Below are 27,450 nucleotides of genomic sequence, written 5' to 3'. Positions count from 1 at the left end.
CAGGTGAAGGTCAGGAGTTCCATCTTCCTCTGAATGATGTGAGGAGCTCAGGGGAGGTCTTCTTCACTGAAGGTCTATCTTCTGAAGTCTTCTGCTCTGTAGGCTTCAGTCATCATTTTCAGCGTTCTAGGTGGCTGCTCAGAGGAACTCATGGCTGCTGGTCGCTGGCACGGGTCTAGAGGTGGTTAAACAGCTCTGACCTTTGCTAACCAAGACTAAACTAAGCCTAATGAAGGTCGAAGATCTGGTGATCTGTACAAAACAAGCGTAAGACGCCGGTGTTGGAAGGAGCGTTTCAAAACTCCTGGAGACAATTTCGTCTCCATCTGTCCACCCTTAATTGCTGCTGCGTCCTGATGAGAAAAAGCTCCAGGATATTTGTTGTAGCACCGACTCTACACTTGTATTTACCACCCGTTTAGTGTAGGTTAGAATCCACACACACTTTCAGGATATCTGTTGCCGAGTTACTATGACAACGGTCTCATTACTCCACCAACAAAGAAGTGTAGTTTCCTGCTATTCATGCACTTCCTTCAGGAAGCATCTGGGTCACCGTGACAACGGGATCTTATGATGGTTATTGAAGGTTTGGGTTTGCTACCAACCGGTGACACGTTGATTTACCTGTTGGACACGCCTACATCTGATCTGATCTGATCCGACCTCTCTTAGGAATCAGAACATCTTTTTCCCCAGTTTACTTGGATTCCATCAAATGAGTCATCAGATCAGATCGCAGCACATTTCCTGTCCTGGGGGAAGGGCCGCAGGACAAGGGGCAAAGTCGCTGCTCGCTGTTCAGAGGGAGTTCCTGTGGAGGCGAAGCCGAGGAGACGAGAAAGACCTGAGAAAAGAGGAGAGAGAAGCAAAAGAAATCGGAGCAGGAGGATCGTATGCAGAGAAGGTAAGAGGAGCAGACGCAGGTGTGTGTCTCCTGTCTGACGTCAACAGTCGTCCAGACATGAACAGGAGAGGGCAACGACCTTAGTGACAGGATCAGGATTAGCATTGTTAGCATCAGCTGTAACGGTAGTGGTGGTATAAACGTCAGTGCTATTTTAGAATTATTTTCTGTGACAGTGTTTTTACAGCATGTGTGTGAAAAACATTTTGATATTTAAGTTCAGTTCGGTTCGAGTCAGTTGTCAGCAGCATCCAAAGGTTCTGCTCCAGTTTGAGCACCACACACCTGCATGTTCTCTGTTCCCAGATCCACGGGGAGGCCGAGCACTCAGAGAACATGTCCTTGTGGTTCTGGATCTCTCTGTGGGCCTCGTTCAGCGCTGTGTTCTGGAATGCTGCAGCTCAGTCTCCGTCCTACACCCTCCAACACAGCCAGATGACCTTTGACAAGGCCGCAGAGGCGTGTTCTCCCGGTCATCTCACCACCGTCCTCAACAAACACGAGCTTGCTCACATCCTTGACCTCATCCCCGAGGCAGAGCCACCTCTGATCCGAGGTAGCTTCACCTTCTGGGTGGGTTTGCGGAAGGACAAACGCGAGTGTGTGGTCCCGGAGTTCCCACTGAGAGGATTCAAATGGACGGCTGATGACAGCGAAGAGACGCAGGTGAGTCAGTGGGCAGCTGAGCCTGAACTCACCTGTACCGCAGTCCAATGTGCCGCCCTGAAGGCTCAGGTGGACAGCTCAAACGTAACCGATTGGGGCCTGATCCCAGTTCGCTGCGAGACAAAACACCGGTTCATCTGCAAGCACAACGACTCACACACACCGCAGCCCCCAAAACCCACCGCGCCAAATCTGGTACCGACCTCAGCCGGACTCGAGCCGCGTCGGTCCACACGGATCCCCGACGCGCAAACATCGGAAGGGGAGGCGGGGTCAACCCCCGGTTCGGAGAAGGATCGCGGCTCTAACTCGTGCGGGCACCCGGACCTCTCAACGGCCCGTTCACTGATTCCCAAAGACCGCAGCAGGATCCAGGTGGAGTGCTGGACCGCTGGCATGCAGGTCGAGATCCGCTGCTCCGGCCAGCCGGCCCTCTGGCGCCTGCTGGACGGTTCCGTCGCCAACTTCACCAGCATCTGCGTCCCGTGCGACGACGGATTCCGCAAGAACTCGTCGGGAAAGTGCGAAGACATCGACGAGTGCAGGGAGAAGAGCGCCCCCTGCAGGAACACCTGCCAAAACACCCCGGGCTCCTACAGGTGCGTGTGCACCGACGAGACCGGCGAGGTCGTGAGCGAGGACTCGCTGATGTGCAACGACACCGCCGGAACCGCCGATAAAAGACTGGATTCCGGGCTCCTCGTCCCAGTGCTGGTCGCCGTGGTCGGCCTGGTGGTTCTGGTGGTCCTGTTTGCGGTGATGGTCAAATGTTGCGTGATGAGGAGGTCAAAGAGACGAGCTGTGAAGAAGGCAGAGAAAATGTCGATGAACAGCAAAGACGAGAAGAAACCAGCAATTTGAGTTTGAGACATGAGATTTTGCCGATTAAAACAATTAATCAACATTCCAGGAAAGTAAAATATATGTATATATTTTAGGTTTTCTGAAAATGTTTACAGTTTTTGTGTTACTGATTTAAGAGGAATATTTTCGTGATGATCATGGTGGTTTTTTTATATTTTGTTTTAACATTTTTAATCGAAATTAGAAGATGTGTTTATTAACTGTCCTACTTAATATCAGCAGCACTTTCTGATTCAGATTTCAGCTGTAAACATTGTAAAAGACCAATAAACTTGATAGATAAAAACCGTCTGATTCTTTTGAGGCTGCTTCTTCTAAATTTCTTCACAGTTTCACGACCAAAAGAGGCGAATAGGACTTTCAAACTCTGAATTAGGTCTCACGATCAATATAATTTAGAAGAATAAAAAGCAGGAGCCACTGGGACCGGACTGGTCTGGACTGGGGGCGCAGGTCTCAACCCCACCAGCAGGGGGCAGCGTCCCCCTGCGAAACGGCAACGATCTGATGTTTTTGATTGGAAAAGATCCTCATCAATCATCGATCATCGCCGACATAAACTCGTCATAAAATCAGCCGGAGTAGAACAAAAAGACAGTGGCGTGACGTCACGGGCCACGTGATCGGATGTCAGGCTTTGACCTGCAGTTAACACCATACGCCTGTCAATGACTGACAGCCCGGGAAGCGTGCGTGCGTGTGTGCGTGTGTGCGTGCGCGTTTGTTGAATAGCTGTTCCTGACGAGCCCTCCTCTCTGCCGGAACCTGGACCACCTTCATGAGAAAGACACGCAGGCGAGCCTGGAGGTCAGGACCAGGTCCCGGCCTTGCTTCTGGCTCAGGTCTTTGTGCTCTCGCATGGAGCCTGTCAGTCTGAAGAGGTGGGCGTGGCCGAGTGACAGGAGACTCACGACAGACCATAATTATCAGTGCAGAGCTTTTAGATAAAGATTTAGAGCCGCGTGAGTCACACAGGACCCGAACTTGACCCCGTGAAGGACCCGGGACCATTGATGAGATGTCACTCTAACCCGAAACACACACACACGCGCGCGCCCGCGCAGGTGAGCGCCCATCTGATTGGCTCAGAGCCAACATGAACTCCTCTGAAACTGGTTCCGAGCACTTCTGGACCATGAAGAAACCTGCGGGAGTTCGGGAGGTTCGTGCTCGCGCAGATCTGACCCAGGCCAGAAGGTTCTATCAGTACTGACCCAGTTTCATCAATACAACCGAGACTTTGATCGACGTCTGCGTGTGTGAGTGTGCGCGTGTGTGTGTGTGCGCGCGCGCGTGTAGGAGGAGATCACGAGGGTTGGACCTGCAGGAGGAGGATCACATCAGTCCTCAGGTCATCCTCACCTCCTCCTCCTGACTCAGTCTCGCTCCTCTCGGCTCTGGACCGCTCGGCTCTGCTCGGCTCGGCTCAGAACGGCTTCACCTGGACCAGGTTAGAGACGGATCGGCGCGGGCGCTGCGGGCTCCCGTCATGCTGAGCGCGGTGAAGATGGAAGGACACGAAGCTCCGGACTGGAGCGGCTTCTACAGCGAGGAGGTGGGTGAACTTCAGCATCGGACCCGCCCGGAACCCGAACCCGCAAAAGTTTCTGGCGACAAAGTTTTTGAGAAAGTTTTCGATTGAAAATGTAAAAGTTATATACAAAAATACCGAACCAACCAACCAAAAAAAAAGACAAAAAGAAAAAATGGTTTTTTTTCTACATTATTAATTGAACAAAATAGAAAACAGAAAAATGGCAAAATCTTCAACCTAAAAATTCGACTAAATATAATTTGAAATGATTCAGTGTTTCTTCATTCTGCGCGAGATCAAACCGATCAAACTCCATTTTTTTTATTTTATTTTATTAAACATTTACAAAAGGAAAAAAAGGATTGGACGATCGATGTCGATAAATGATTTTATTTTTCCAGACACGAAAGCAACAAACAGCAGTAAAGACAAGTTATCCAATTTTATTTAACGAATGTGATAATCCACCGATAATAATTCGTAAACGAACGATCAGGGATCGATTTTTTTAATTAAACAACAACGCGAGAATACGACCGATACAACTAAAATAGGCAAAAACTTAAACAGGATCCAAAATATACCAAATTTTGTTAAGAATATGACTTTAAACCCGATCATTTCGATTTATTTTAATATCGATATCATTGATGTGAATTTTAATTCAGCATTATTGCCATATTAAACAATAATAACTATCATTAATTCATTGAAATGTCGATGTTAATTGATATTCATTATTATCGATATTCATTATTATCGATAAAACTGTTTACAATTTCTGGTTCGATTATTTTTTATATGTTTTCTGCTTAAATCGGATCTGGATCGGGAGATCACCTCATCGGAACCGGTGGGTAGAACCAGAAGAACTTATGTTGGGATTCAATAGCTCTGATGTCAGAGTTGTAAAAGAGCCCGAGTTCTTATTTATTTCCAGAGCAATAAAAAAAATGCATAAAAGTAACTGATCACTTGTTGATGTGATTTTAAAAAAATTGTCTTACAGAAAATGTCATTTATTTAAAAAAATCACTGATAATCAATTATGAATGAATCAATTTTTCCAAACAGGAATAATTAGCTGTTATTGTTTTCAGTCATAATTAATTATGAATTAATTCCCACTAAATCGACGCCTCCTTCTGTCGTCACCGAAAACTGAAACTATCATTTTCTTGGACTAATAACTTGATCAACTTGCTGATTTAAAAATCTTAGCGCAGAAATGAGTTCCCATCCAACTGTTTGGAGCTCTGGCTCTGGGTCCAGGTCCCGGGTCAGGGTCTGGGTCAGGGTCTGGGTCAGGGTCTGGGTCCGGGTCTGGGTCCGGGTCCGGGTCTCAGCCCCCTCAGCTCTGATTCTCTACTGTCCTTGCAGATGTACTCATCAATGGCCACTGGCATGGGCTCCGGCCTCGGCTCCATGACCGGTTACATGTCCGCCAACGGTACCACATCCGGCTCCTTCAACATGTCGTACGGCGGCGCCGGTCTCAGCCCGGCTCCCGTGACCGGGATGAGCAGCTCGACTCCGGTGGCCATGTCGGGCCTCGGCGGCGGCATGACATCGATGGGGGGGGCGCTGAGCCCGTCGCACATGAACTCGGTGCCGGCCCAGCAGGGCTCCATGGGTCTGAGTCCCTACGGGGGCATGAGCCCGTCGTCCAGCATGGCGTACGGCGGCAACGGAATAAACCGGGCCCGTGACAACAAAGCCTTCAGGAGGAGCTACCCGCACGCCAAGCCTCCGTATTCCTACATCTCGCTCATCACCATGGCGATCCAGCAGGCTCCCAGCAAGATGCTAACGCTGAGCGAGATCTACCAGTGGATCATGGACCTTTTCCCCTACTACCGGCAGAACCAGCAGCGCTGGCAGAACTCCATCCGGCACTCGCTGTCCTTCAACGACTGCTTCGTGAAGGTGTCGCGCTCGCCAGACAAACCGGGCAAGGGCTCCTACTGGACCCTGCACCCGGACTCCGGGAACATGTTCGAGAACGGCTGCTACCTGCGGCGCCAGAAACGGTTCAAGTGCGAGAAGAAGACGTCGCTGAAGTGCGACGGCAGGAAGGACGAGGGCGGAGGAGCGTCTCCGTCGGGGGACAAACCCGCCGGACTCCTGCTCGCCTCCCCGCTGCCCTCCTCCAGCCAGGCGGCCTCGCCCCCGGGCCTGGACCTTCACGGGGGGACCTCGGACCTAAAGGTGTCCAGTTCCCAGCTCCTCTCCTCGCTGTCGCTGCCCCCCCACTCAATGGCACACGAGTCCCAGCTGCACCTAAAGGGAGATCCCCACTACTCCTTCAATCACCCGTTTTCCATCAATAATTTGATGTCCTCCTCTGAGCAGCAGCACAAACTGGACCTGAAGGCCTACGAGGCGCTGCAGTATTCCTCCTACAGCACCGGGGGCCCGTCTGGGCTCGGAGGCAGGAGCATGGAGTCCTTGGAGGCGACCTACTACCAGGGGGTGTACCCCAGACCGCTCCTCAACACCTCGTAGTAGGAGGTGCTCCTCCTGTTTGGATGTTTACTCCCTGCATGCAGCGGCGCCGGACTTCCTGTCTGACTGTGATGGACTCTGAAACGGACTCCGACACTGTGACCAAACCAGGGCCGAAGGAGTCCAGCTGCGTAAACTGGTCCCAGATCATTGAATGTGAAACAACGAGAAAAAAAAAATTACAAAAAAAGATTGAAAACGGTCGAAGTGACCGACGTGGAACCTGTTCGCCAACTGTAAACATGAACAAACGACGCATGTTTAAAACCACGAATGAAATTTTTTAATTTTTTTTTTTTTTTACTTAATAAACTTGTTCATTCTGCTCAGACTCAGAGTCATGACCACGAAGATCGCGTGTGAATATCGGAGACCACGGCTCAATTTAACCCTCTTAAGATTATCTGACCACTTCCTGTTGGACTGTGAAGCTCCAAAGGTCAAAGGTCAGTAGGTGAGGACGGTGATGTTGTTGGCATGGTGACTGGGGTCGGTCTATTTTGATCAGTTATGAAGTGTGTGTTTTTTTTCTCACGACCTTGTCTGTCCCCCTGCTGACCTCTGGGGGGGGTCATGACCCTCACAGCGAGAGAGCGCCACCCACATCAGAGACTGGATCTTATCAGTCCCCAATGGGATTCAAGTTTACGAGCGAGAAATCCTGAAAAACAGTATTGATGAGCCTGCGAGACGGAACCGATGCGGCATTGATGCAGGAGAGCTGCAGGACCGGTGCGGTACTGGTGCGGTACTGGTGTGGTACCGGTGCGGTACTGGTGCGGGACATGAGCCAGACAACTGCTAATTAACCAGTATTCCTTAATCAATAATGATGGACTCAAGGTCAAAGTTCATGTCATGGTTTTACCTGCAGGTGACACTCAGGGACAATCAGCAGATATTTGTTGATTAATTTTATCAGACGTATGGATTAAAGGCGATCACACAGGATCTTTGTTGGGAACTCTCACTCCGAGTGTAAAAATGGAACACTTTATGTCTGTATATTTAAACTCCATTATTATTATTATTGTTATCATTATTATTATTATTGTTGATTGTTACGTGCATGAATGAATGAAGCAGGGGTCAAAGCTACTGAAAAACACTGAGCTCCTCTTCCTCGCCTTCATCCTTCCCCATGAGGAAGGACATGAGGAAGGACATGAGTGTGTCTGTTTCCTGTCGCATGCCTTTTCTTAACTTATTTTGTCATTGAAAAATAAACGACTGTACAAAACCGAAATGCCCAAACGCGATTTGTCGCTTCATTAATGAGGAATCTTGTTAATGACCGAGATGATTGAGGAAGGGTGACGTCACTGCAGCGCTTCGGTAAAGATTCGAATAATAATCTCATCCGCAACCGGATTATGTTACCGGAAGTTTACAACTAGTTTACTAGGTTACTAGTTTATGACAGACAGACAGACAGACAGACAGACAGATCCTCTATCCCGGCTGTTCCTTCGCTCCTCGCGCTGATCGCGGAGCCGCGGCCTCATTAACGCACGTCGGAACTACCGTGCGCGCGTCCACGTCAATCAACCTGTCAGTTTTAATTTGTTTAAAGGCCCCCACCTAATTAATTTACTAATAATCCAGATTAATATAAACTAAAATACCGGACTTGATCACGAGGCCCCGTGGAGCCGCGCGCGCTTTGGATCCACCGGGCCCAAAGTGATCGGAACGCCCGAATATTTAACGTTAGTTTGGTTTCAATATTATAAAGAATATAGTTATACAAAAAACCCAAATGTGGAATTGAAAGTCTTCAGTTTGTCTTTAATGATAAAAACAGCGATGAAACAAACTGTAATCTGCTGTAAATGATGAAATATTTGACGTTTCTGTCCGATTTTACTGGTTCGTTCATCAGCTCCAAAACCAAAAACACCAAGAATGAATTGAAAAATATCTACAATAATTATCTGAATGCTAAAAAAATATTGAATTCGTAATGAATAATTGGAAACGATTTTAAGTGAGTAAACTATTAATTAATGACGATAGATTTAGTATTTTACACTGATTTTATTACTGATTTTTTAAATCCAAAAAACCCCCAAAAGATTAAAAACAAATACAGTCCATGAAAATATAAATAAATAAATAAATAAATAAAACCTTCGACAAGAAGAACCTGCTGTTATGTTTGATTACAAATAGAGGAACAAAATTAATCAATGTAACTGAATGAAATTTAAAAAAAAAAACCCACAAAATTAAAAGGATTTAAAATCTGATGTTTTGGAAACGTAATCTAATATTTTGACATGTTATTTTTAAACCCAAATATATCAACATATAATTGTCTATTTAACTAAATTAAAGAACCTTTTTTATTACAGAAGCTGTCAGACATGAAGACTTAACTGGTCTGAATGGTGTGTGTGGACCCGGAGTCGGTCTAACTGGTCTCTAACTGGTCTCTAACTGGTCTCTAACTGGTCTTTCTACCACCCAGTCTTCAGTAATATGAACCATATGTTCCCGGCAGGCAGAACGGGGCCACTTGTGGCACTCAGGTGGTGGCGGCGGCCCCTCGGCCTCTTTTTGTCTGTGTGGGCCTTATGGAGGAACATGAGGGCCACAAAGCGGCGGCCTCGGCCTCTTTCTTCTCCTCGCTTTTTATTCTCCCACGAAAAAAAAAGTGAGGAGCAGGGGCCCCGGGGCCACTAATGCCTTTTGATGGGGATTGGAATTAATTATTCCAACAACACAATTGTGCTGCAGCGAGAAAAGAGCAAAGAAATCCCCGGAGAAGAAAAGAGGACGATCAAAGTGGAGAGAGAAAGGGCGAGAGACCCTGAGAGTGGGGGGGTGGGGGGGGAGGAACAGTCAGAGAGAGAGAGAGAGAGAGAGAGAGAGAGTCAAAGAGGGAAAGACAGGAGAGAATGCGAAACAGAGTAAGAAACAGAGTGAGAGAGAGTGGGTGAGAGAGTGAAAGAGAGAGAGAGACAGTGTGCGCGCGCACACACACACACACACACACACACACACGTGTGGAGTTTGGAACAAGCAAAATCAGTTTTTCTTCAGAAAAAATACAAGATTTTCATCTGCAGGATTAAAGGGAGGACACCCAAGTCGACCACTAGTGGTTCACTGTGACCATGGAAACCAGTCAGTGGGGGTACAGGGGAGAACACACACACACACACACACACACACAACACACGCACACACACACACACAACACACACACACACACACAAATCACGTATCTTGCTCTCATTGTTTTGGTAGATGAGATAGATTCCACACCTGTGAGCTTTGGACAGACGGACAGATAGACAGATGGGAGGACAATGGATTAATGGATGGACTGAGGGATGGATGGATGGATGATGGATGGGAGGATGGATGGAAGGATGAGTGGATGGATGGATGGATGGGTGGATGGAAGGATGAGTGGGTGGTTGGTGGATGGGTGGATGGATGGATGGATGGATGGGTGGATGGAAGGATGAGTGGGTGGTTGGTGGATGGGTGGATGGATGGATGGATGGATGGGTGGATGGGTGGTTGGTGGATGGATGATGGATGAGTGAATGGATGGTTGGTGGATGGATGGTTGGTGGATGGATGGATGGATGGTTGGTGGATGGATGGTTGGTGGATGGATGGATGGATGATGGATGAGTGGATGGATGGGTGGATGGATGGGTGGATGATGGATGGATGGATGGATGGTTGGTGGATGGATGGATGGATGGGTGGTTGGTGGATGGGTGGATGGATGGATGGGTGGTTGGTGGATGGATGGATGGATGATGGATGAGTGGATGGATGGGTGGATGGGTGGATGGATGGGTGGATGGATGGATGGGTGGTTGGTGGATGGATGGATGGATGATGGATGAGTGGGTGGTTGGTGGATGGGTGGATGGATGGATGGATGGATGGGTGGATGGATGGATGGGTGGTTGGTGGATGGATGGATGGATGATGGATGAGTGGATGGATGGGTGGATGGATGGGTGGATGATGGATGGATGGATGGATGGTTGGTGGATGGATGGATGATGGATGAGTGGATGGATGGGTGGATGGATGATGGATGGATGGTTGGTGGATGGATGGATGATGGATGAGTGGATGGATGGTTGGTGGATGATGGATGGATGGATGGATGGGTGGATGATGGATGGATGGATGATGGATGGATGGATGGTTGGTGGATGGATGATGGATGGATGGATGGTTGGTGGATGGATGGATGGATGGATGGATGGGCTCAGGCTCTGGGACGCCCTGATCGTAAATAAAGATTCAACACGTCTCCACGGTAACAAATCGTTAAGAAAATAGGTCAAATTTTTGTGCTTTTAGCCTCTTTTGTTGACATCTTTGTTATTAAAACCCAAAGTATTAGGACCAGTTATGTAATTAAGATTAAGATTATTAGTTATGTCATTAAGACGTTATTAACCAAAGTAAATGCCATCTTTACCTCTAAAGCAAAAATTAAAAATGTTTAAAGTTTCTTTTTCAGTTGAGAAGATCTGAAGAAGAAGAAGAAGAAGAAGAGAAGGAAGAGATTGAGAGGGGAGGAACTGAAGGAGAGCGGAAGAGAAGGAGGAAGAGGAGAGGAGGAGATAAAGGACGGGGAGGGAAGGATGAGGGGAGGGAAGGATGAGGGAAAAGAGGAAGAGATCTGAGGGAGGAGGAAAAGGAACTTTGTTCCTGAAGCAGCTTGGGAATAAAAACTCACTCTGATGTTCATCAAATCAGGTCTTTATTAAACTGGGTTCATCTAAAGAGAGGACAGGAGCTCCTCAGATGACGGCTCGGACGCTCCCCGTCCCCACCTTCTTCCTCAGGACGTCGACCAGACGCTCCAACCTGAGGAGAACCAAGAGGAGGGTCGGAACCAGAACCAGAACCAGAACCAGAACCTTGCTGTCAGTCCAGAACTTTATCACTCGAACACAAGTTTATCAGTGTCAATGAAAATCCTCCCAGAGACAAACTCACCCCCCCCCCCCCCCTCTGTGCCCCCCCCTCCACCCTCTGTGCCCCCCCCCCTTTCAGTGCCCCCCCTCGCTGCCCATCCAAAACTAAATTAAAGGAGCTGTCTGTAATAACCCCCCTCCCCCACTTCAGAACAAATATTCCTCTCTGACTGTTCGGGATCTGGGGAGGCTCTTCAGCAGCAGCTGCCCCCCCACTGACAGCCAAATTACAGCGGCAGATTTGAGGACGGCGTGGAATGCAGACGGACGAGTTAAGCTGCTTTCATCATGAATCTCATCCCTTCGTCTTCAGTGTGATGAGATGAGAAGCAGCAGAAGAAGAAAGAGCGCTGTCCCGCGCACGCGGAAATCTGAAGGATTAATTCTTCCGATCGACTCTGCAGCATCGAAGCGCACCTGCGGAATACCAATCAGCCCGGTGTCAGTGAACACATCACCAGGGACTCTGCAGACCGACTGTCAGTGAACACATCATCAGGGACTCTACAGACCGACTGTCAGTGAACACATCATCAGGGACTCTACAGACCGACTGTCAGTGAACACATCATCAGGGACTCTACAGACCGACTGTCAGTGAACACATCATCAGGGACTCGACAGACCGACTGTCAGTGAACACATCATCACCGAGTCTACAGACCGACTGTCAGTGAACACATCACCACCGAGTCTACAGACCGACTGTCAGTGAACACATCACCACCGAGTCTACAGAACAACTGTCAGTGAACACATCACCACCGAGTCTACAGAACAACTGTCAGTGAACACATCACCACTGAATCTACAGACCAACTGTCAGTGAACACATTATCACCACCTCTACAGACTGAATGTCAGTGAACACATCATCACTGAGTCCACAGACTGACTGTCAGTGAACACATTATCACCACCTCTACAGACTGAATGTCAGTGAACACATCATCACTGAGTCTACAGACTGACTGTCAGTGAACACATCATCACCACCTCTACAGACCGAATGTAAGTGAACACATCATCACCACCTCCACAGACCAATTGAGGTGTAAACACATTTCCATAATTTCAGCTGAACAACTGACATGAACACATTATCAGTACCTGTACAGACCAGTTGTCAGTGAACACATCATCAGTACCTCTACAGACCAATTGTCAGTGAACACATCATCAGTACCTGTACAGACCAGTTGTCAGTGAACACATCATCAGTACCTGTACAGACCAATTGTCAGTGAACACATCATCAGTACCTGTACAGACCAATTGTCAGTGAACACATCATCAGTACCTGTACAGACCAATAATCAGTGAACACATATTCTCTCCCTCTACTGACCAACTTTCAGAGAACACACCTTCATAATCTCAGTAGACCTCCCCCCTAGACACACACTTTGATTTAAACATGTTGTCATAGCAACAGCACCATCTCACCTGCGGACTCTTTCCTTGGCTTCTTGCTCTGCTCCTTGACAGCGCTGAAGTTCCGCCTCCAAGCTTTCTTTATTGTTAGACAACAGCTCCAGCTGCAGAAGCAGAGATGGGTCGTGTGGGTGCAGGGTCTGACCTGCTGTAGAGGGGTTCTCCGTGGGCAGCGAGGGGGGAGATGTCAAGACATCCTCACAGCTGTGAGAGGAGGGAGGAAAATAAGGAGCATGATAAAACTGCGATCCAGTGAAAACACATTGAGGTTTCTTTTACAACAGGTCCCCAGCAGGTTCCGCCCTCTTAGCTGCAGCACTTAGACCTGCTAACATACACCTCTAGTGTCCATATCAACAGTATACGGCAGCCATTGTTGTTTTGATCAATGGGTAAAGCAAATGTGAAGATTTCTGACCTTTGATGGACATTCAGCACGCCCATCCCTGCTTCCTGCAGCCTGCTGCTTCTCTTTCTGTGAAGCCTCGGTGGCTGCTCCTGATTGGATGAGACACATGTCAGTCAGCGCACCAAATACAGGCGGCTAATTTTCGCAGGACCCATGGTCACGGCTGACATTGGTTGCCAGATTTGTGAATTAGCTACCGTTTGCTCTTTTCAAAGTTTTGCTAAGTCAGATCGAACACAACCTTTCTCCTCCAGCGCCTCAGTGTTTCTGATCCAACAGTGAGGACCTGATCCTGACCTCCTCCTCCTGCGCGGTTGCCAGTATAAAGCGAGACATCAAAGGAGAAACTGAAACCAGAGAGTCAATATGTGTTTTCTCCTGCAGAGAGGAGATGCTTCAAAGGAGACGCTCATTATTCATCACCTAATTTACAAGTGAGGAGGAGCGACCTTTAACAGGAGGTGAATACAACGCTGTGTTCTCTGGAGAACGTGAGGAGGAGGTCTGAAAAAGGGAGGCAGGAGGTGACAGGAAAAAGTGTGAGGACCTCCTCTGACCTTTAACAGTTAAATGAGCTTGCACTATGACCTGCTGTTATTGGGGAAAAAGTAAAAGTTAGGATTCTAAATATGGGTTGAAGTTCATGGTTAAACCCACCCCGCAAACAGGTTTCAGGTTTTGTTGTTTTGGTCTCCGACAGTCTGTCAGATTATTTCATAGCAGCTGTTGGTGTTTGTGACAGAAATTAAAAAGCTCGCCAGGCTTTAATCCCCCTGGAACCCCCCAGCCTCATTAACTGACTTTGTAGAGAAAAAAAAAAACCTGCCTGAGTGCTACATTAATAACAAATCTGAATATATTTGAGAAAAAAAACAGGCAGAACTGAAGAAAAGCAGACAACAGGCCAGGAATTTGACAAATTCCTGCTCAACTGATGAGCAACTCAAAATGAACACGTGAGCAGCTCCCTGTCCGGGTACGGCAGGAAGACTCCCTCTCTACTGTACGATGGAGCTGAAAACCTTCATCAGTCTGGGTACACAAGGATCACCCACCCAGAAGTTCCTCTAACCTTCATGGCTGCAGGCCTTCCCCTCCTCTCCACTGACATCATTGCTGCACACTGACCTCTGACCCCACTCACTTCTTATTAAAATAACCAGAAATTCAAACAACCCTGAAGAACATGAACTGACCTCAGGCCTGTTTCAACTGGATTCATGTGTCAATCAATCTTAAGCTGACCCCGTTAGACGTTAGATTTCAGCAGACACACAATTTGAATAAGAGGAAACGTTGTTACCTCATTTCTCACCTGCTCCAGCACCAGACCCTGCTCCAGACGTTTACACTGCAAATACACAAGGTGCACACACACACACACACACACACACACACACACACACACACACACACACACACACACACACACACACACACACACACACACACACGCACAGATCAGAGTTTTGCTTTGGTGGATGTTGACTCTAAATGTGGAACCATGTAAAACAGCTGCCTCGGTCAGGTGAACCTGAGCAGGTGCCTTTAAATTCCAATTCATCTCATCCGTTTCTTCTATTGTTTGTTTTAATTGATTTACACTTGGAACGCCAAATCTCTTAACTCTAATTATGTTATATTAACCGTGTAATTACCTGATCTTAACGCAATAACGGCAGCTATCAGAGGAGAGAGGCAGAGGCAGAGAGAGGTAGCCGATGAATGTGAGCAAATCTCACACTTTCTAATATTTCCCAGAAGTCTCAGCTGCACCAGCGAGATAATCCTAAGAGATGAAGAGAGGGATGGAGGGACTGGCTAGCAGTGCGGAGGTGGGGTGGGGGGGGGGGGTCCTCCAGCATGGAGTACTCTCTTCTCAGCCTCCTCTGGGGATTACAGCTGCATTGAAACATTTCAACGTGTCGCCACGGCAAGCAGGGGTGGGATTAAGGTGTTACTATGGAGGGGTGGTGTTAAAGCAGAGAGGTGTGGTGTTAAAGATGGCCGAGCCGTCACATCGGCGAAGGTTAGCGCCATAACAATAACAGCCTGGGCGGCACCAACGAAGAAGACCGATGGGGTTGGCAGAGACAGGCTCACACATCGACATACAGGCTGCACGCACGGAACGTCATACGTGGCCCCGTGTTACGCTCCAGCCGTTTCCGCCCCGTTGAGTTCAGCGATTCGTCGTGGGCCAACATTTACTCCGCTAATTCTATGTACTTCAGAGGAGAAATACTCCATCGTGCTCACAGCTGCCGCCGTTGTTGCTGCCTCCCTCCTGCCGGCTTGATGACTGGTTCTTTTCCATTATGACCACTTATTAAAGGGGAGGAGGTGAAACTTCTGAGCCTCCACCTGCTCCATATTCCTGCGCTTCACTCTAACTGTCATCCCTCCATCAGTCCTCCGTCTACTCTCCCCTTTCTGATCCTCCCACAGTGAGTGGGATATGAATCCAGATGAATTGTGGGTAATGAATTCTGGACTCTGCAGGTTTTGGTAATAATCTCTGAAAGTGAACTTAAATATTAATCAGCCGCGGAGAAGATCTGATCTGATCTTCAAAATTAAACTTTTCAAATCTTATGAAAATTAACTTATTAACTCATAATGTTCTGTAAATGAGTCAAAAAATGCGTCCTCCTCATTTACATGACAGAAATCCGATGGTCTGTACGAAGTGTCTAATGTCGAGTCAGATTCACGAACCCAAGCCTGAACGGAGGGAGCTTACGGAGAGATGAGGAAATTTGTTTTTAGCCGTCACATTTGTCTGCGGGGGGGGGGGGGGTGATGCTGGCAGGAAAAGAGTGTCTTGCTTCATCGCTCGTCACTTTGATTTAATTCTGAAAACATTTTGCTAATGATCAGGTGACATTCGGAATGATGTCATTCAAATGTGGAGGCTGCTCTCCGCCTGAGGATATTTGCTGCTTCTATATGCAAATACGTCATTCTGAAATCCTCTGTCTCTCTCTCTCTCACACACACACACACACACACACGCAGACACAGACACAGACACACACGCGCGTGTATAAACAGCAAGCATTCAGCAAACATCGGCTCATCAGGTCGGCTCGATCTGACAGTCAATATTTGTCTGTGGACCGTTTATTTTTCACGGTGTTCAAAATATTCATGTTCACATTTAAACTCAAATATTTGGCAGCGAGGCTGACGAGGCCACCTTAACCCTCCGATGGTGCTTCCATGCAGAGCTGTGCGCTGTGCTGCACCGAGCAGGTTAAAGAGACGACAGAGGCTGGAGTGAAACTGAAACCGCAGGAGAACAAGGCTGATGAGCCAGCTGGTGTTTAGAAAACCGCTGAACCTGGCGAAAAGCCCTGGGCCTCAGCCTGGGCCTGGACCTGGGTCTGGGTCTGAGCCTGGGGATGCACCTGAGCCTGAGCCTGAGCCTGGACCTGGGTCTGGGCCTGCACCTGGGTCTGGGTCTGAGCCTGGGTCTGGGTCTGGGTCTGGGCCTGAGCCTGGGCCTCAGCCTCAGCCTCAGCCTGGGTCTGGCCCAGCATCTGAGCCTGGGTCTGGGCCTGGCCCTGAGCCTCAACCTGGGTCTGAGCCTGAGCCTCAGCCTGGGCCTGAGCCTGAGCCTGAGCCTGAGTCTGGGTCTGGGTCTTGGCCTGGGGATGCGCCTGAGCCTGAGCCTGAGCCTGAGCCTGAGCCTGAGCCTGAGCCTGGGTCTGGCCCTGAGCCTGGGTCTGAGCCTAAACCTCAGCCTGGGCCTGGGCCTGGGCCTGAGCCTGAGCCTGAGCCTGAGCCTGAGCCTGAGCCTGAGCCTGGGCCTGGGCCTGGGCCTGGGCCTGGGCCTGGCCCTGAGCCTGAGCCTGAGCCTGAGCCTGAGCCTGGGCCTGGGCCTGGGCCTGGGCCTGGCCCTGAGCCTGAGCCTGAGCCTGGGCCTGGACCTGTCCTCCAGCCTGGTCACACCACTGCTCCAGCAGCCGACTCATCAAGTGTTCATACAAACCTGAGGTGACAGAAATGAGCCCCCATTACCTTAAAGATGGCAGCGTCTCTTTCCTCCATCACAGCCTTCATCTCCTGGGTCACGATGTCATGTCTCCGCTGCTTTGCCCGCTGTAGATGCTGAAGCAACGCTGAACCAGACTGTTGGACTTCCTGATCCGATTCCGCGTCGCAAACGCACTGAAGAAGGTCATCAACCTCCTGGACAAACCACGAGACGTTGAACAGAGAAGTGAAGCCAGCTGAAACCCCAGGAGCAGGTAGAGGAACCAGAGTTCAAAGAATTGTTACCATGTCAGAGTTGTCGAGGAGAAAGTTGTCCAACCTGAACGAGGACAACGCAGGTGTTAGTTTTAAGGCTCATCGAATTCAAAATCACTTCAGTTCAAGCATCTTTATAGTCCAGATGCTCTCTGGAGTCTTTACAGATATCCTGAGTCTGACCCTTTCTTGAATATAGTGTTTTATTTGTTATTTACCACTGGGAGTGGCCAATCTGGATGTCTAAATATCAGCATCTCTAAGGACCTTGTAGGTCAGGAGAAGGATTTTAAAGACTGTTCTGGATTTGAGGAGCAGCCAGTGAAGAGAAGCCAGCACAGGAGTCATGTGACCTCTCTGGCTGCAGCATTTATGGTCAGCGGGAGGTTCTGACAGAATCTTTCAGACCTCCTGACAACACCGAATCACAACAGTCCAGCCTGGGAGCAACATATTTCTGATCTAATTTTTAAATAAATGTCAAAAGCCGATTGCAGGAGGGTCTGATGGATGCCTACGCAGTACCGACTGCACTCATTTTACCTCCTGCTCCCTGCTGTCCTCCTCAACCTCATGCTGGAGGTATATGAGCGCTCCGGACTTTATTTGTCAGGCAGGCTGCCATGATGCTGGTCGAGAAGCTGCTAACAGCTGATCTCCTGCACCTCCTCCTGGGAGACTCTTTTCATTGAACTGCTGCTGTTTTTCTCTAATAAACTGTAATAAAGTGGTCGAGGCGGCAGAGCTCTGCAGGGAGTAGCAGGTAATGAAAGAACAGCCGCCTCCAATAAAATCTCCTAACACCCTGATTACAGCCCATCCAGCCTAGCTCACATACTCTCCTTCACCTCCTCATACGGCTCCTCCACCTCCTCCAGAGATTCCACGGCCAGAAAAACTTTACGATGAACACTTCAGATTACAGATTCTACTTGATTGAAGCCTTGCATCCCCCCCACCCCCCCCTTACGCCACACAAATAAACCACACTTTACAAATTCAAACCCACATTTCCAGCCTGTAACTAAGACTGGAGTCACTGAAAGGGGAGTCAAAGTATTGATTCATCAATATTGGTCTGATTTTCTCAACTCAACATTGACAGCACCACTTGTGTCCTGCAGATGTTGCTGAATGATTAGATGGGGGGGAAAAAAATAAATAAATAAATTCACCGAAAAGCATCAATCATCCGAACACGTGAAGAAACGCTGGCTTCAGCCTGACGCACGCAAAAACACACATGTTGACATACGGGAGAGTATAGAACGCCTCCCGCGGTTAAGAAGACACACACCTGACAGATGGAACATGCTCCTCCATATTCTCCCCTTCATAAAGACGACCGTGGCCTCCAATATCAATTACCTTCTGGTGTGGGGGAGGTGTTACAAAAAGAGGAGGGGTGTCTCATCTTTAATTAGATTTTCTGGTCAATTTGGTAGCTCAATAAAGAGGATAGCTCATTTTATAGCCATTCAAAAGACAGCGGAGAAGCAGGAGCAGAGGAATAATGTCATAATTTAATTAATAAATGAGAAAAGTTTGACCTGCTCCGCACATTAATTGTCACGACGAGTTATTGAAATGCAACCAAACTGAAGAGTTTGCTGGCGTCTTAGTTCCTATCAACACAATAAACATGTACAGTCAAGTGAAAAAGGCCCCCTCTGAAAGCCACTCTGATGTTTTTCAACATTTGTAATGATGAAAATTTAACATTGAATTTAACAGAACCGAGAAATTAAAAATACAAATTAAAAATGGCTAAAATCCCACACAGGCGGACCCCCGTCCTGGTGGGGAACACTGAAAGCTCTGCAGGCGACAGTCAGCAACATTTACAAGACTCTTCTCATCCCTCTTTTACAGAATCTTTTAATATTTTGCTATCATTGTTGCTTCTTTCTGCCATTTCCCTCCTGCGTATTTTAAATTGTGATGCAGGAATTGGAGACTCCGTGGTCTTAAAACTAGCCACCTTATCTCCTCTTTCTATCGTCCCCCTCCTCTCCATCCCTCCTTCACCTCCTCCTGTACCCATCTGTCCATCAGAAGGGAGCTCCCATATGAGCCTGGTCCTGCTCAGGGTTTCTCCTTGTTCAAAGCACTTTTTCCTTTTGTGTGTGTGTGTGTGTGTGTGTTTTACTGTGAGGCCTGCTGGAGTTGACGTGCATGAAGAACAGCCTCGTCTCTCTCCTCATTGGCCAACAGGAGTCGTGACATCAGAGCCTGATCTCTGTCTTTCTGAGCAGCGAGAACCTCCTCTAACACACCTGAGGACAAAGTCACCAAACAGAAATAGTTTCCCCTCTACAAATCTCATTTTTTAAAATTAATTTCTGCAGTAATCCCGCTGAATTAAACACACACACACTATCAATATTACGTCCGACTGCAGGCTAAACAAACAGTTATTTGCTCAACAACAAATGTTAATTGTCACCTCGATCCTGATGATTCTGCGTGTGTTTGCATTAAACAGTGTGCATAATTTAAATATTTAAGAAGTCAGCGTCAGATCAAATCCTTATTAAGAGGAGAGTAAACATACACCTCCTCCTAACCTGCAGCTCTCTCCCAGCTTTGGGCCTCCCTCTGCTCCTCCCTCAGCTCCTCCTCCACCTCCTTCCTCTGAAGCTCCTTCTCTTTGTGCACTAGCCGATCCAGCAGCTGGAACAGTCAATCAATCAATCAATCAATCAATGGGAGACAGGACAGTAGGACAGGACAGGACAGTAGGACAGGACAGGACAGTAGGACAGGACAGTAGGCCGCACGTCGCCCCTGACAACGGCGCTCCAGCTCCAGAGGGACGTACAGCCGTAGGTGTAGTTTATCGCCTAAACGACACGCCAGGAAGTGCTTGTACCTGCTTGTTGTCGCTCCTCACGGCATCCAGCTCCTTCAGTAACAATGAGATGTTTTTGTCTCTGTCGGGAGGTGTAATTGCTCCAACGATGACCTCCTGATGACAGCTGAAGAAATAACCTCCAGTCAAATGACGTCACCGCATGCGTGTGTGTGTGTGTGTTTTCAGCAGCACGGTCGGCCGGCTGTGGCTGTCGCCCGTGTAGTAGGTTCAGATGTTTAACATGACGCCTTATGAGATGAGCGGTTTTAATAATCAGTGGGTGTGATTCTCTTGTCTCGTGTTAAAGGTCAGGCGGCTTCTTAACGTAATAAAGTGAGTAAATAAGGCGCTGCTCATACTGTCACTGTCATTCTCACTTTATTATATCAACTCTCCTCTTCTATGCTTCTATTTCGGTCCCCTCTCCAGACTAATCACATTCAAATTAATAGGTCACATTTTATTCAGTGATGCAACTCAGGCTTCATTTGGAAATCACCAAAAGACACAAAAACTAGAGATTAAAAGCAGCTGAAGTTTAATAAAAGGCAATAAAGTTTTTAATGAATCGACTGCCGAGATGCAGCGAATGCTTCCAATAAGGATCTCAAAGGCTGAACGGGCTCTTTTTATACCCGCTGCCGTGCACAGCGTGTGTTGTTCGGCTGGTTGTTTCGGTTGTGTTGGTGTCACCGATTATTGCTGCTGCCTGACCTGTCTTCGCTGTTGACCGGATGTTTTTGGACGGCAGGACGACCTCGGTCTCCTTCAGGTTCATCTCTGCTGCTCTCCGACTGGGGGACGTGATCGCGGGCGGACCGAAGATCCATCTTCCCTTCGCCTCCCGGCGACCTGAAGGAAACAATCATATAACCGGAGAGGTTCGGTCACTCAGCGACGCTTTTTTAAAATTAACCAGCCAGAAATTGCCTTTCATTGCAAATTCAAATTTGCTTTACTGACTTTACATTAAAATAAAAGAGGGCACAGACGTGCTGCCCCCTGGTGGCGGCCGTGTAGCCACAAAACCACCCGGACGGAGGCATCTAGCCAAAAATAAGGAAACAATCGCGGGCGTTGCATCAGTTGCTCGGCAGTTGCACCAGATTAGCTGAATTAGTCAACAGTCTGCACACAGATCCGTCTTCAGATCCACCGTTTGCGTACAAGGCCGACTGCACGTGCACGGTGATGTGAGGCGGCCGCTGGTACCGCTAAAGCTGTAGTCACGTGGCTGCTAGTGTGTTGCCCAACGTCCTGATCTTCAAAAAGATAAGAGTCATTTTCTAAAGGCTTTTTGTGTCGTAAACACATATAAATGTGGTAATTACACCGTGTTGGCGTGAGTTATCATGGAGGCCAGAGCTACGGTTATAAAACCAGTATAATCATGAGAACTGTTATGTGTGAATACACATTTTAAGATATTCGCCAAGTCACCCAGGTCCACCATCCCATACATTTACCCTTCAGTGTGAGAGACTCCTGCTTTGTCGGTTCTGTACCCGTCAGGGCTCCGGATCGGCTCCGGCAGACGCTGCCGCAGCTCCGCGTTCACCTGGGGATTAGCTGAGGGAGGAGGAGGAGAGGGGTTACCTGGAGACACCAGAGGATGCGATGACAACGCACCACCTGTCCGTCGGACTGTTGTGCTGCCTGTCTCGCTCTCGCAGAGTCATTAGCAGGCAGTAATCCTGTGGTAATGTTGAGCTTTCAAAAGCTTGCAGCTCATCAGCAGAACAAACACAGCTTTAATATCTCGTTAAGGCCTCGTTAAGAACAGTTAACAACTCTGGTTAAATAAACCACCAATCACAGCGTCGAGCCGCAGGTGTAATTAAAATGGAGTCAGACATCATGTTAAATGTTTAAGTCGAAAGTAAGCAACACAACACACTGGTGTGTGTGTGTGTGTGTGTATAGGCAGCGGAGCGATGTTGACAAAACTCTTTCAAAATAAAACCCGATACATTTATTGCTCTTTTACCATTGACGGGTTTCCCAGTCTAACCAGTCCATATAACCGCGCTTGTTCGTCACCGACCCAGATGAAAGCACCTTCAAAGTGCCGCCGGGTTGGTTCCGGTCCCGGTCCCGCTGTAATGGGTTCCTTTATAAATCTCTTTACTTTGAAACTTTTCTCATTTCGCGCTGCCGTCTCTTGTGGACTCAGAGCTAATTGAGAATGGCAGATCATCTTATTATTCATGTACAATTACAGATGTGATAATGTGCTTAAATCCTTCTAAATGACCGTTCATGCCTCGCGCCTGCTTTGAAGTCTTGTCAAAAATTGAAAATCTGCAGAAAAAAGGCAAAAAGCAAAGGCCAATCAGGGGAGCGACCCACACGAATCAATGAGGAGAGGGCAGAGGAGGCCACACCCCCCCTCCCCCCCATGTAATTTACACTCAAGTCCATTAATTTTTTAAGCTGTATTTAATATATTTTGTGCAGAAAGTTTGGTGCAGAGAGTGTCGGGTGTTCCAGCTGACAGCATGAATATTAATGACGGTGTTACGATGATTAAAGAGGCTTCAGCTCAAATCCAACACAATCCGCCTGTGATCCGCCCACCGCTGCTGCCGCCACATCGACGCACATGAATTTAGATATCCATATTAAGCCCAGGAGAGACGCGCACGTGCACGCACGCACGCACGCGCGCGCACGCTCATTTATTACTGCACACAAACAGGTCGTGAAGAACGACGGACAATAAACCTGCGTATTCAGCAAAGTCGTTCTTAAAGATCAATGGAGCGGCCACAGAACGCCGACGCAACAGTCGTTAGCATAGACAGGAGGTCACACCTGTGGGGAGGACACAGGTGACTCACATGAGTGATGACGTCACAGGTGAGTCACACATGAGTGAAGTCACAGGTGAGGCACATGAGTGATGAAGTCACAGGTGAGTGAAGTCACAGGTGAGTCACATGAGTGATGACATCACAGGTGAGTCACAGCCAAGAGTGACGAAGTCACAGGTGAGTCACACATGAGTGATGAAGTCACAGGTGAGTCACACATGAGTGATGAAGTCACAGGTGAGTCACATGAGTGATGACGTCACAGGTGAGTGAAGTCACAGGTGAGTCACATGAGTGATGACATCACAGGTGAGTGAAGTCACAGGTGAGGCACATAAGAGTGATGAAGTCACAGGTAAGGCACAGCCAGGAGTGATGAAGTCACACATGAGTGAAGTCACAGGTGAGTCACACATGAGTGATGAAGTCACACATGAGTAATGACGTCACAGGTGAGGCACAGCCAGGAGTGATGAAGTCACACATGAGTGAAGTCACAGGTGAGTCACACATGAGTGATGAAGTCACAGGTGAGTCACACATGAGTGATGAAGTCACACATGAGTGATGACGTCACAGGTGAGGCACAGCCAGGAGTGATGAAGTCACAGGTGAGTCACACATGAGTGATGAAGTCACACATGAGTGATGACGTCACAGGTGAGGCACAGCCAGGAGTGATGAAGTCACAGGTGAGTCACACATGAGTGATGAAGTCACACATGAGTGACGAAGTCACAGGTGAGTCACACATGAGTGATGAAGTCACAGGTGAGGCACAGCCAGGAGTGATGAAGGCACAGGTGAGGCACAGCCAGGAGTGATGAAGGCACAGGTGAGGCACAGCCAGGAGTGATGAAGGCACAGGTGAGGCACAGCCAGGAGTGATGAAGGCACAGGTGATTCACGGCTGAGAGTGTCAGGTCACATTTAGAATTTTTGTGGTTTGGTCCAAAAGTCAATGAATGTATTCAGCCAGTTTGCTGGGTTCCACCACCAAAGGTCTTTGTTGGTCTTTAAAAAGAAGCGGAGCGGTTGGAGAACACGGGAGGTTGAGTCAGAACCACAGAATCTGCTGAATGGTTTGTAATGAAGGATTTAAAACGGACTCAATTCTGGTGCTGATTAACTGAGCTCAGCAGGAGAATACGGAGCTTCGGCAGCAACATCTCTAACGCCACAGTTGGGCGCCAACACAGATTAGAAGAACTTCACTTTGATTGGACAATAGATGAAAAACAATGTGCCATCGCGGACGAGAGACGACTCAATATAGATGATCAGAAAAGACCTGAAACACAAACAAATGCACATTCACACCCACACAGGAACCGCAGATACTTCGCTCTATTCAGACAAATTGAGTCTGGAGAAACCCTTATCCAACAATACGTGTGTGTGTGTGTGTGTGTGTGTGTGTGTGTGTGTGTGTGTGTGTGTGTGTGTGTGTGTGTGTGTGTAGACCACCCAGTCTGCAGATTAAACACAGTTCACACAAATGTCTTCCCCCCTTTCTATTCATTCACTCTTGGTCTCGCTCAGCTTTTGTTTTCATCTTTTGTCATGATATTAATCTACTCACGCGCCTTTGTCTGTGTGTGTGTGTGTGTGTGTGTGTGTGTGTGTGTGTGTGTGTGTGTGTGTGTAGCCACACATGCTCAGAATGTAGAAAACTGTGAGGCAGGAGTGTTGCAGGACTGAAAGTAAGGACCACATCTGTTTAATATAAATACAGATACAGAGACAATGCTCAGGGTGGAGGGACGGACGGACGGACGGACAGACATTTGGGCAGGATGGACACAGTTACTGGTCTAAGTGACGGCATAAATAGAGAGACAGCGCCCCCTTCTGGTTTCCTAAGCAATGCAGAGCTCAAAGCTGGTTCTTGTGAAGCTGTAGGCGGAGATGAAGACAGACGCCATCATCTCCGCCTTACCTGGCCCCCCTCCCTTACCTGGCCCCCCTCCCTTACCTGACCCCCCTCCCTTACCTGGCCCCCCTCCCTTACCTGACCCCCCTCCCTTACCTGGCCCTCCTCCCTTACCTGGCCCTCCTCCCTTACCTGGCCCTAACCGTCCAACCCGACTCCTGATTCTACAGCAACGCTGAAAGTTGGATCCATCTAGTTCAAATGAAGATGCTGTTCATCTCAGTCCTTAATTCAACCGTCTCACACGTCTGACAAATACAGCAAAGTCCTCCAGAACCACATATTTGCATCTTTGTGAGGACTTTCGTGGACGTAACACTCCCCAGCACCTCACCCCAACATCACAAGTGTCTAAACCACATGTGAACCCTGGACTCAAGGTCATCAAACGCCTCACGACGTCATGACCGAGTTCTGTCCGCAGTCACGTGCGTTCAAACACTTTCAGCGTTTCTACTGCGTCAAAATGGGTTTGCAACATGTTGCTATGACAACAAGCTGTGCTGAAGATTTGGCAGTGGAAATGGGAGTTTACCTGAGTACATGTCTACCAGAGAGTCCCTGAGGTCCCTGCTTAGGGTCCACGATGACTTACTGGTCGTCAATGGACACTCTGAACTGGTTTGACTGGATAAATAAATATGAGACACACATTTGTACTTTTGCAGAAAAAGGTTGAAATGACAAACAGAAGAAGGTCCTCACTTTGCTAGTGAAATGCATAATCTGGTCCTTGCTATGTAGCATGTACCAACACACACACACACACACACACACACACACACACTAAGAAAACGCTGCTTTATGATCACATTGGCGCGATTCCTTAATGCGTCTAACAGCTCAGATTACCCAGCATTCCTCTGTTCCTTCATTATCAATAATCAGACCTCCTCACTTATGAATATTAATGTCTTATTTTACAAACTAGCTGTTCGGTGATCAACTCTGCCAACTAGATCAGATTAGAAGGAGGAAACACACACTTCTGAATCTGACCTGTCTGCTTTGTCCCTCAGTTGTTTCTGCAAGTTGCTAATCTTAGCTTTTGCTCGTTGCAGAGCCACTTGGACATCTTCGGCCCTGCTGCTGGACGCCATGCACAAGCCTGACTGAAAACTCGTCTCTATGACAACGACTCTCACAGGTGGGGAATTGGTTGACGGGCAAAAAATGAAATATAGATGAGGTCAACGCGTCACGTGACTCGGGTTTGGCTTCAGGTTTCATTGGTGACGCTGTCAAGGTCGCGACCTTCACAAATGTGACGGTATAACTGTTCGGTTCAAGACGAAGTTTATTGATCAGGACACACGACCGTAACCATCGATTCACCGGGTACTGGTCCAGGCGTCAATCATGTGTTGCTGGTCTCAGCCTCCTGCAACAGTTTGTCCAGCAATGCGAGGTCCACTCGATGTTTCATCACAAAGCGTCCATTCAGGTGGAATACAGGTATGTCCCACTTGTACCTGTCAAACCATGTCCTGTTCTCTGGAAGACTGATGTCTACCGGCTGGAGGACAAACTGCAGGGACACAAGCAGACAGAGAAAAGACAGGAATTTATGCTTCTGGGTCACACCTACAACCCAGGTAAGATGTGGCAGAGACAGACAGGCAGGCAGGAGCAGTTAGCGCTTAGCTGCTAACTGTTACAGCTTTACAACTGCACATCTTCAGCAGAAAACGTGGACGTGTGGGGAAAGAAACAAGTGTCTCACTCTGTGTCTGAGAGGATCCAGAGCTTCTTTAGCTTCATCACATAGAGAACATGGATCCTGTGGAGACACACGCCGCTGCTTAGTTCTCTAATATACTACCTAAAGCATAAAGACTGCACCTGAACTCCAATAGGAACAGAAAATGATCAAGTTATAAAATCTGGCTTCGTCTCGGCCAGCGGTGAGACACCAGATCTGGACAAAGCGTCTGATGGTGTTTGTGCGTTACCTTGGTGAAGAGAGTCAGCGTGGGCAAAGTCTGGGTGGACACGGTTCTGAGGAGACGTGTGGCTGGAGCTTGACTGAGACGGAAGGTCCTGAGGACAAACATTTGGATCTGAGAACAAAAAGTCCAACAGGTTATTGGTCACAGCTGCCAGGCAACCAGTCACAGAGCAGAGAAACACACTGTTACACAGAAGAGGGACGCAGGACCACTGGAACATAAGCCGAGTGTGTGTGAGGAATATACAGGCTGGTTTCATTTCTAACTAATGTGAAATAATGTAAATTAAGATGTCTCGAGTAGCATTTGGACTCACCGGGATTGTTGTGAATCTTTGCCGGATTCCCACTGGACAACGGAGGGTTTG

General features: G+C 48.2%; 4 protein-coding genes across 6 annotated transcripts; 2 read left to right on the top strand and 2 right to left on the bottom strand.

Moving 5' to 3' along the window:
* Positions 1-638: 638 nt before the first annotated feature.
* On the top strand, positions 639-2,723 carry clec14a (C-type lectin domain containing 14A). The gene is made up of 2 exons (XM_003962814.3): positions 639-907; positions 1,214-2,723. The coding sequence occupies exons 1-2, from the start codon at positions 719-721 to the stop codon at positions 2,432-2,434; spliced, it is 1,410 nt and encodes a 469-aa protein (XP_003962863.2). The 5' UTR covers positions 639-718; the 3' UTR covers positions 2,435-2,723.
* Positions 2,724-3,447: 724 nt separating this feature from the next.
* On the top strand, positions 3,448-7,629 carry foxa1 (forkhead box A1). The gene is made up of 2 exons (XM_003962791.2): positions 3,448-3,992; positions 5,352-7,629. Exons 1-2 carry the CDS (start codon positions 3,927-3,929, stop codon positions 6,474-6,476), a joined length of 1,191 nt encoding a protein of 396 aa, XP_003962840.1. The 5' UTR covers positions 3,448-3,926; the 3' UTR covers positions 6,477-7,629.
* Positions 7,630-11,203: 3,574 nt separating this feature from the next.
* mipol1 (mirror-image polydactyly 1) lies at positions 11,204-26,384 on the bottom strand. Of its 3 annotated transcripts, none has more exons than XM_029830643.1 (13): positions 26,134-26,384; positions 25,670-25,761; positions 21,855-21,957; positions 21,103-21,240; positions 20,407-20,512; positions 20,102-20,207; positions 19,684-19,810; positions 17,565-17,598; positions 17,304-17,474; positions 14,584-14,631; positions 13,290-13,369; positions 12,884-13,075; positions 11,204-11,327 (listed from the first exon to the last, which is right to left on the bottom strand). In XM_029830643.1, exons 1-13 carry the CDS (start codon positions 26,232-26,234, stop codon positions 11,261-11,263), a joined length of 1,365 nt encoding a protein of 454 aa, XP_029686503.1. In that variant the 5' UTR covers positions 26,235-26,384; the 3' UTR covers positions 11,204-11,260. The 3 variants fall into 3 exon arrangements, with proteins under 3 accessions (XP_029686503.1, XP_029686508.1, XP_029686514.1); XM_029830648.1 differs by having other exon boundaries at positions 14,596-14,631; XM_029830654.1 differs by lacking the exon at positions 14,584-14,631.
* Positions 26,385-26,415: 31 nt separating this feature from the next.
* Positions 26,416-27,431, bottom strand: c2h5orf63 (chromosome 2 C5orf63 homolog). The gene is made up of 4 exons (XM_029830701.1): positions 27,400-27,431; positions 27,087-27,194; positions 26,858-26,914; positions 26,416-26,662 (listed from the first exon to the last, which is right to left on the bottom strand). The coding sequence occupies exons 2-4, from the start codon at positions 27,186-27,188 to the stop codon at positions 26,492-26,494; spliced, it is 330 nt and encodes a 109-aa protein (XP_029686561.1). The 5' UTR covers positions 27,189-27,194; positions 27,400-27,431; the 3' UTR covers positions 26,416-26,491.
* Positions 27,432-27,450: the final 19 nt, after the last annotated feature.

Source organism: Takifugu rubripes, chromosome 2, assembly GCF_901000725.2.
Source record: "Takifugu rubripes chromosome 2, fTakRub1.2, whole genome shotgun sequence".
NCBI lineage: Eukaryota > Metazoa > Chordata > Actinopteri > Tetraodontiformes > Tetraodontidae > Takifugu > Takifugu rubripes.
This window is presented reverse-complemented; position numbering and strand designations above follow the sequence as displayed.

Bases quoted from the DNA above. Each gene is read 5' to 3' on its own strand.
- clec14a (XM_003962814.3), top strand. From the start codon at position 719: ATGAGTCATCAGATCAGATCGCAGCACATTTCCTGTCCTGGGGGAAGG. The intron at 908-1,213 runs GTAAGAGGAGCA...CTCTGTTCCCAG, and splicing joins GAGGATCGTATGCAGAGAAG to ATCCACGGGGAGGCCGAGCA.
- foxa1 (XM_003962791.2), top strand. From the start codon at position 3,927: ATGCTGAGCGCGGTGAAGATGGAAGGACACGAAGCTCCGGACTGGAGC. The intron at 3,993-5,351 runs GTGGGTGAACTT...CTGTCCTTGCAG, and splicing joins GCGGCTTCTACAGCGAGGAG to ATGTACTCATCAATGGCCAC.
- mipol1 (XM_029830643.1), bottom strand. From the start codon at position 26,234: ATGGCGTCCAGCAGCAGGGCCGAAGATGTCCAAGTGGCTCTGCAACGA. The intron at 25,762-26,133 runs GTCAGATTCAGA...TTATTTATCCAG, and splicing joins CTGAGGGACAAAGCAGACAG to TCAAACCAGTTCAGAGTGTC. The intron at 11,328-12,883 runs GTGAGATGGTGC...GGTTCTCCTCAG, and splicing joins GCCAAGGAAAGAGTCCGCAG to GTTGGAGCGTCTGGTCGACG.
- c2h5orf63 (XM_029830701.1), bottom strand. From the start codon at position 27,188: ATGTTTGTCCTCAGGACCTTCCGTCTCAGTCAAGCTCCAGCCACACGT. The intron at 26,915-27,086 runs GTAACGCACAAA...GTGTCTCCACAG, and splicing joins CGCTGACTCTCTTCACCAAG to GATCCATGTTCTCTATGTGA. The intron at 26,663-26,857 runs GTGAGACACTTG...GTGTCCCTGCAG, and splicing joins TGGATCCTCTCAGACACAGA to TTTGTCCTCCAGCCGGTAGA.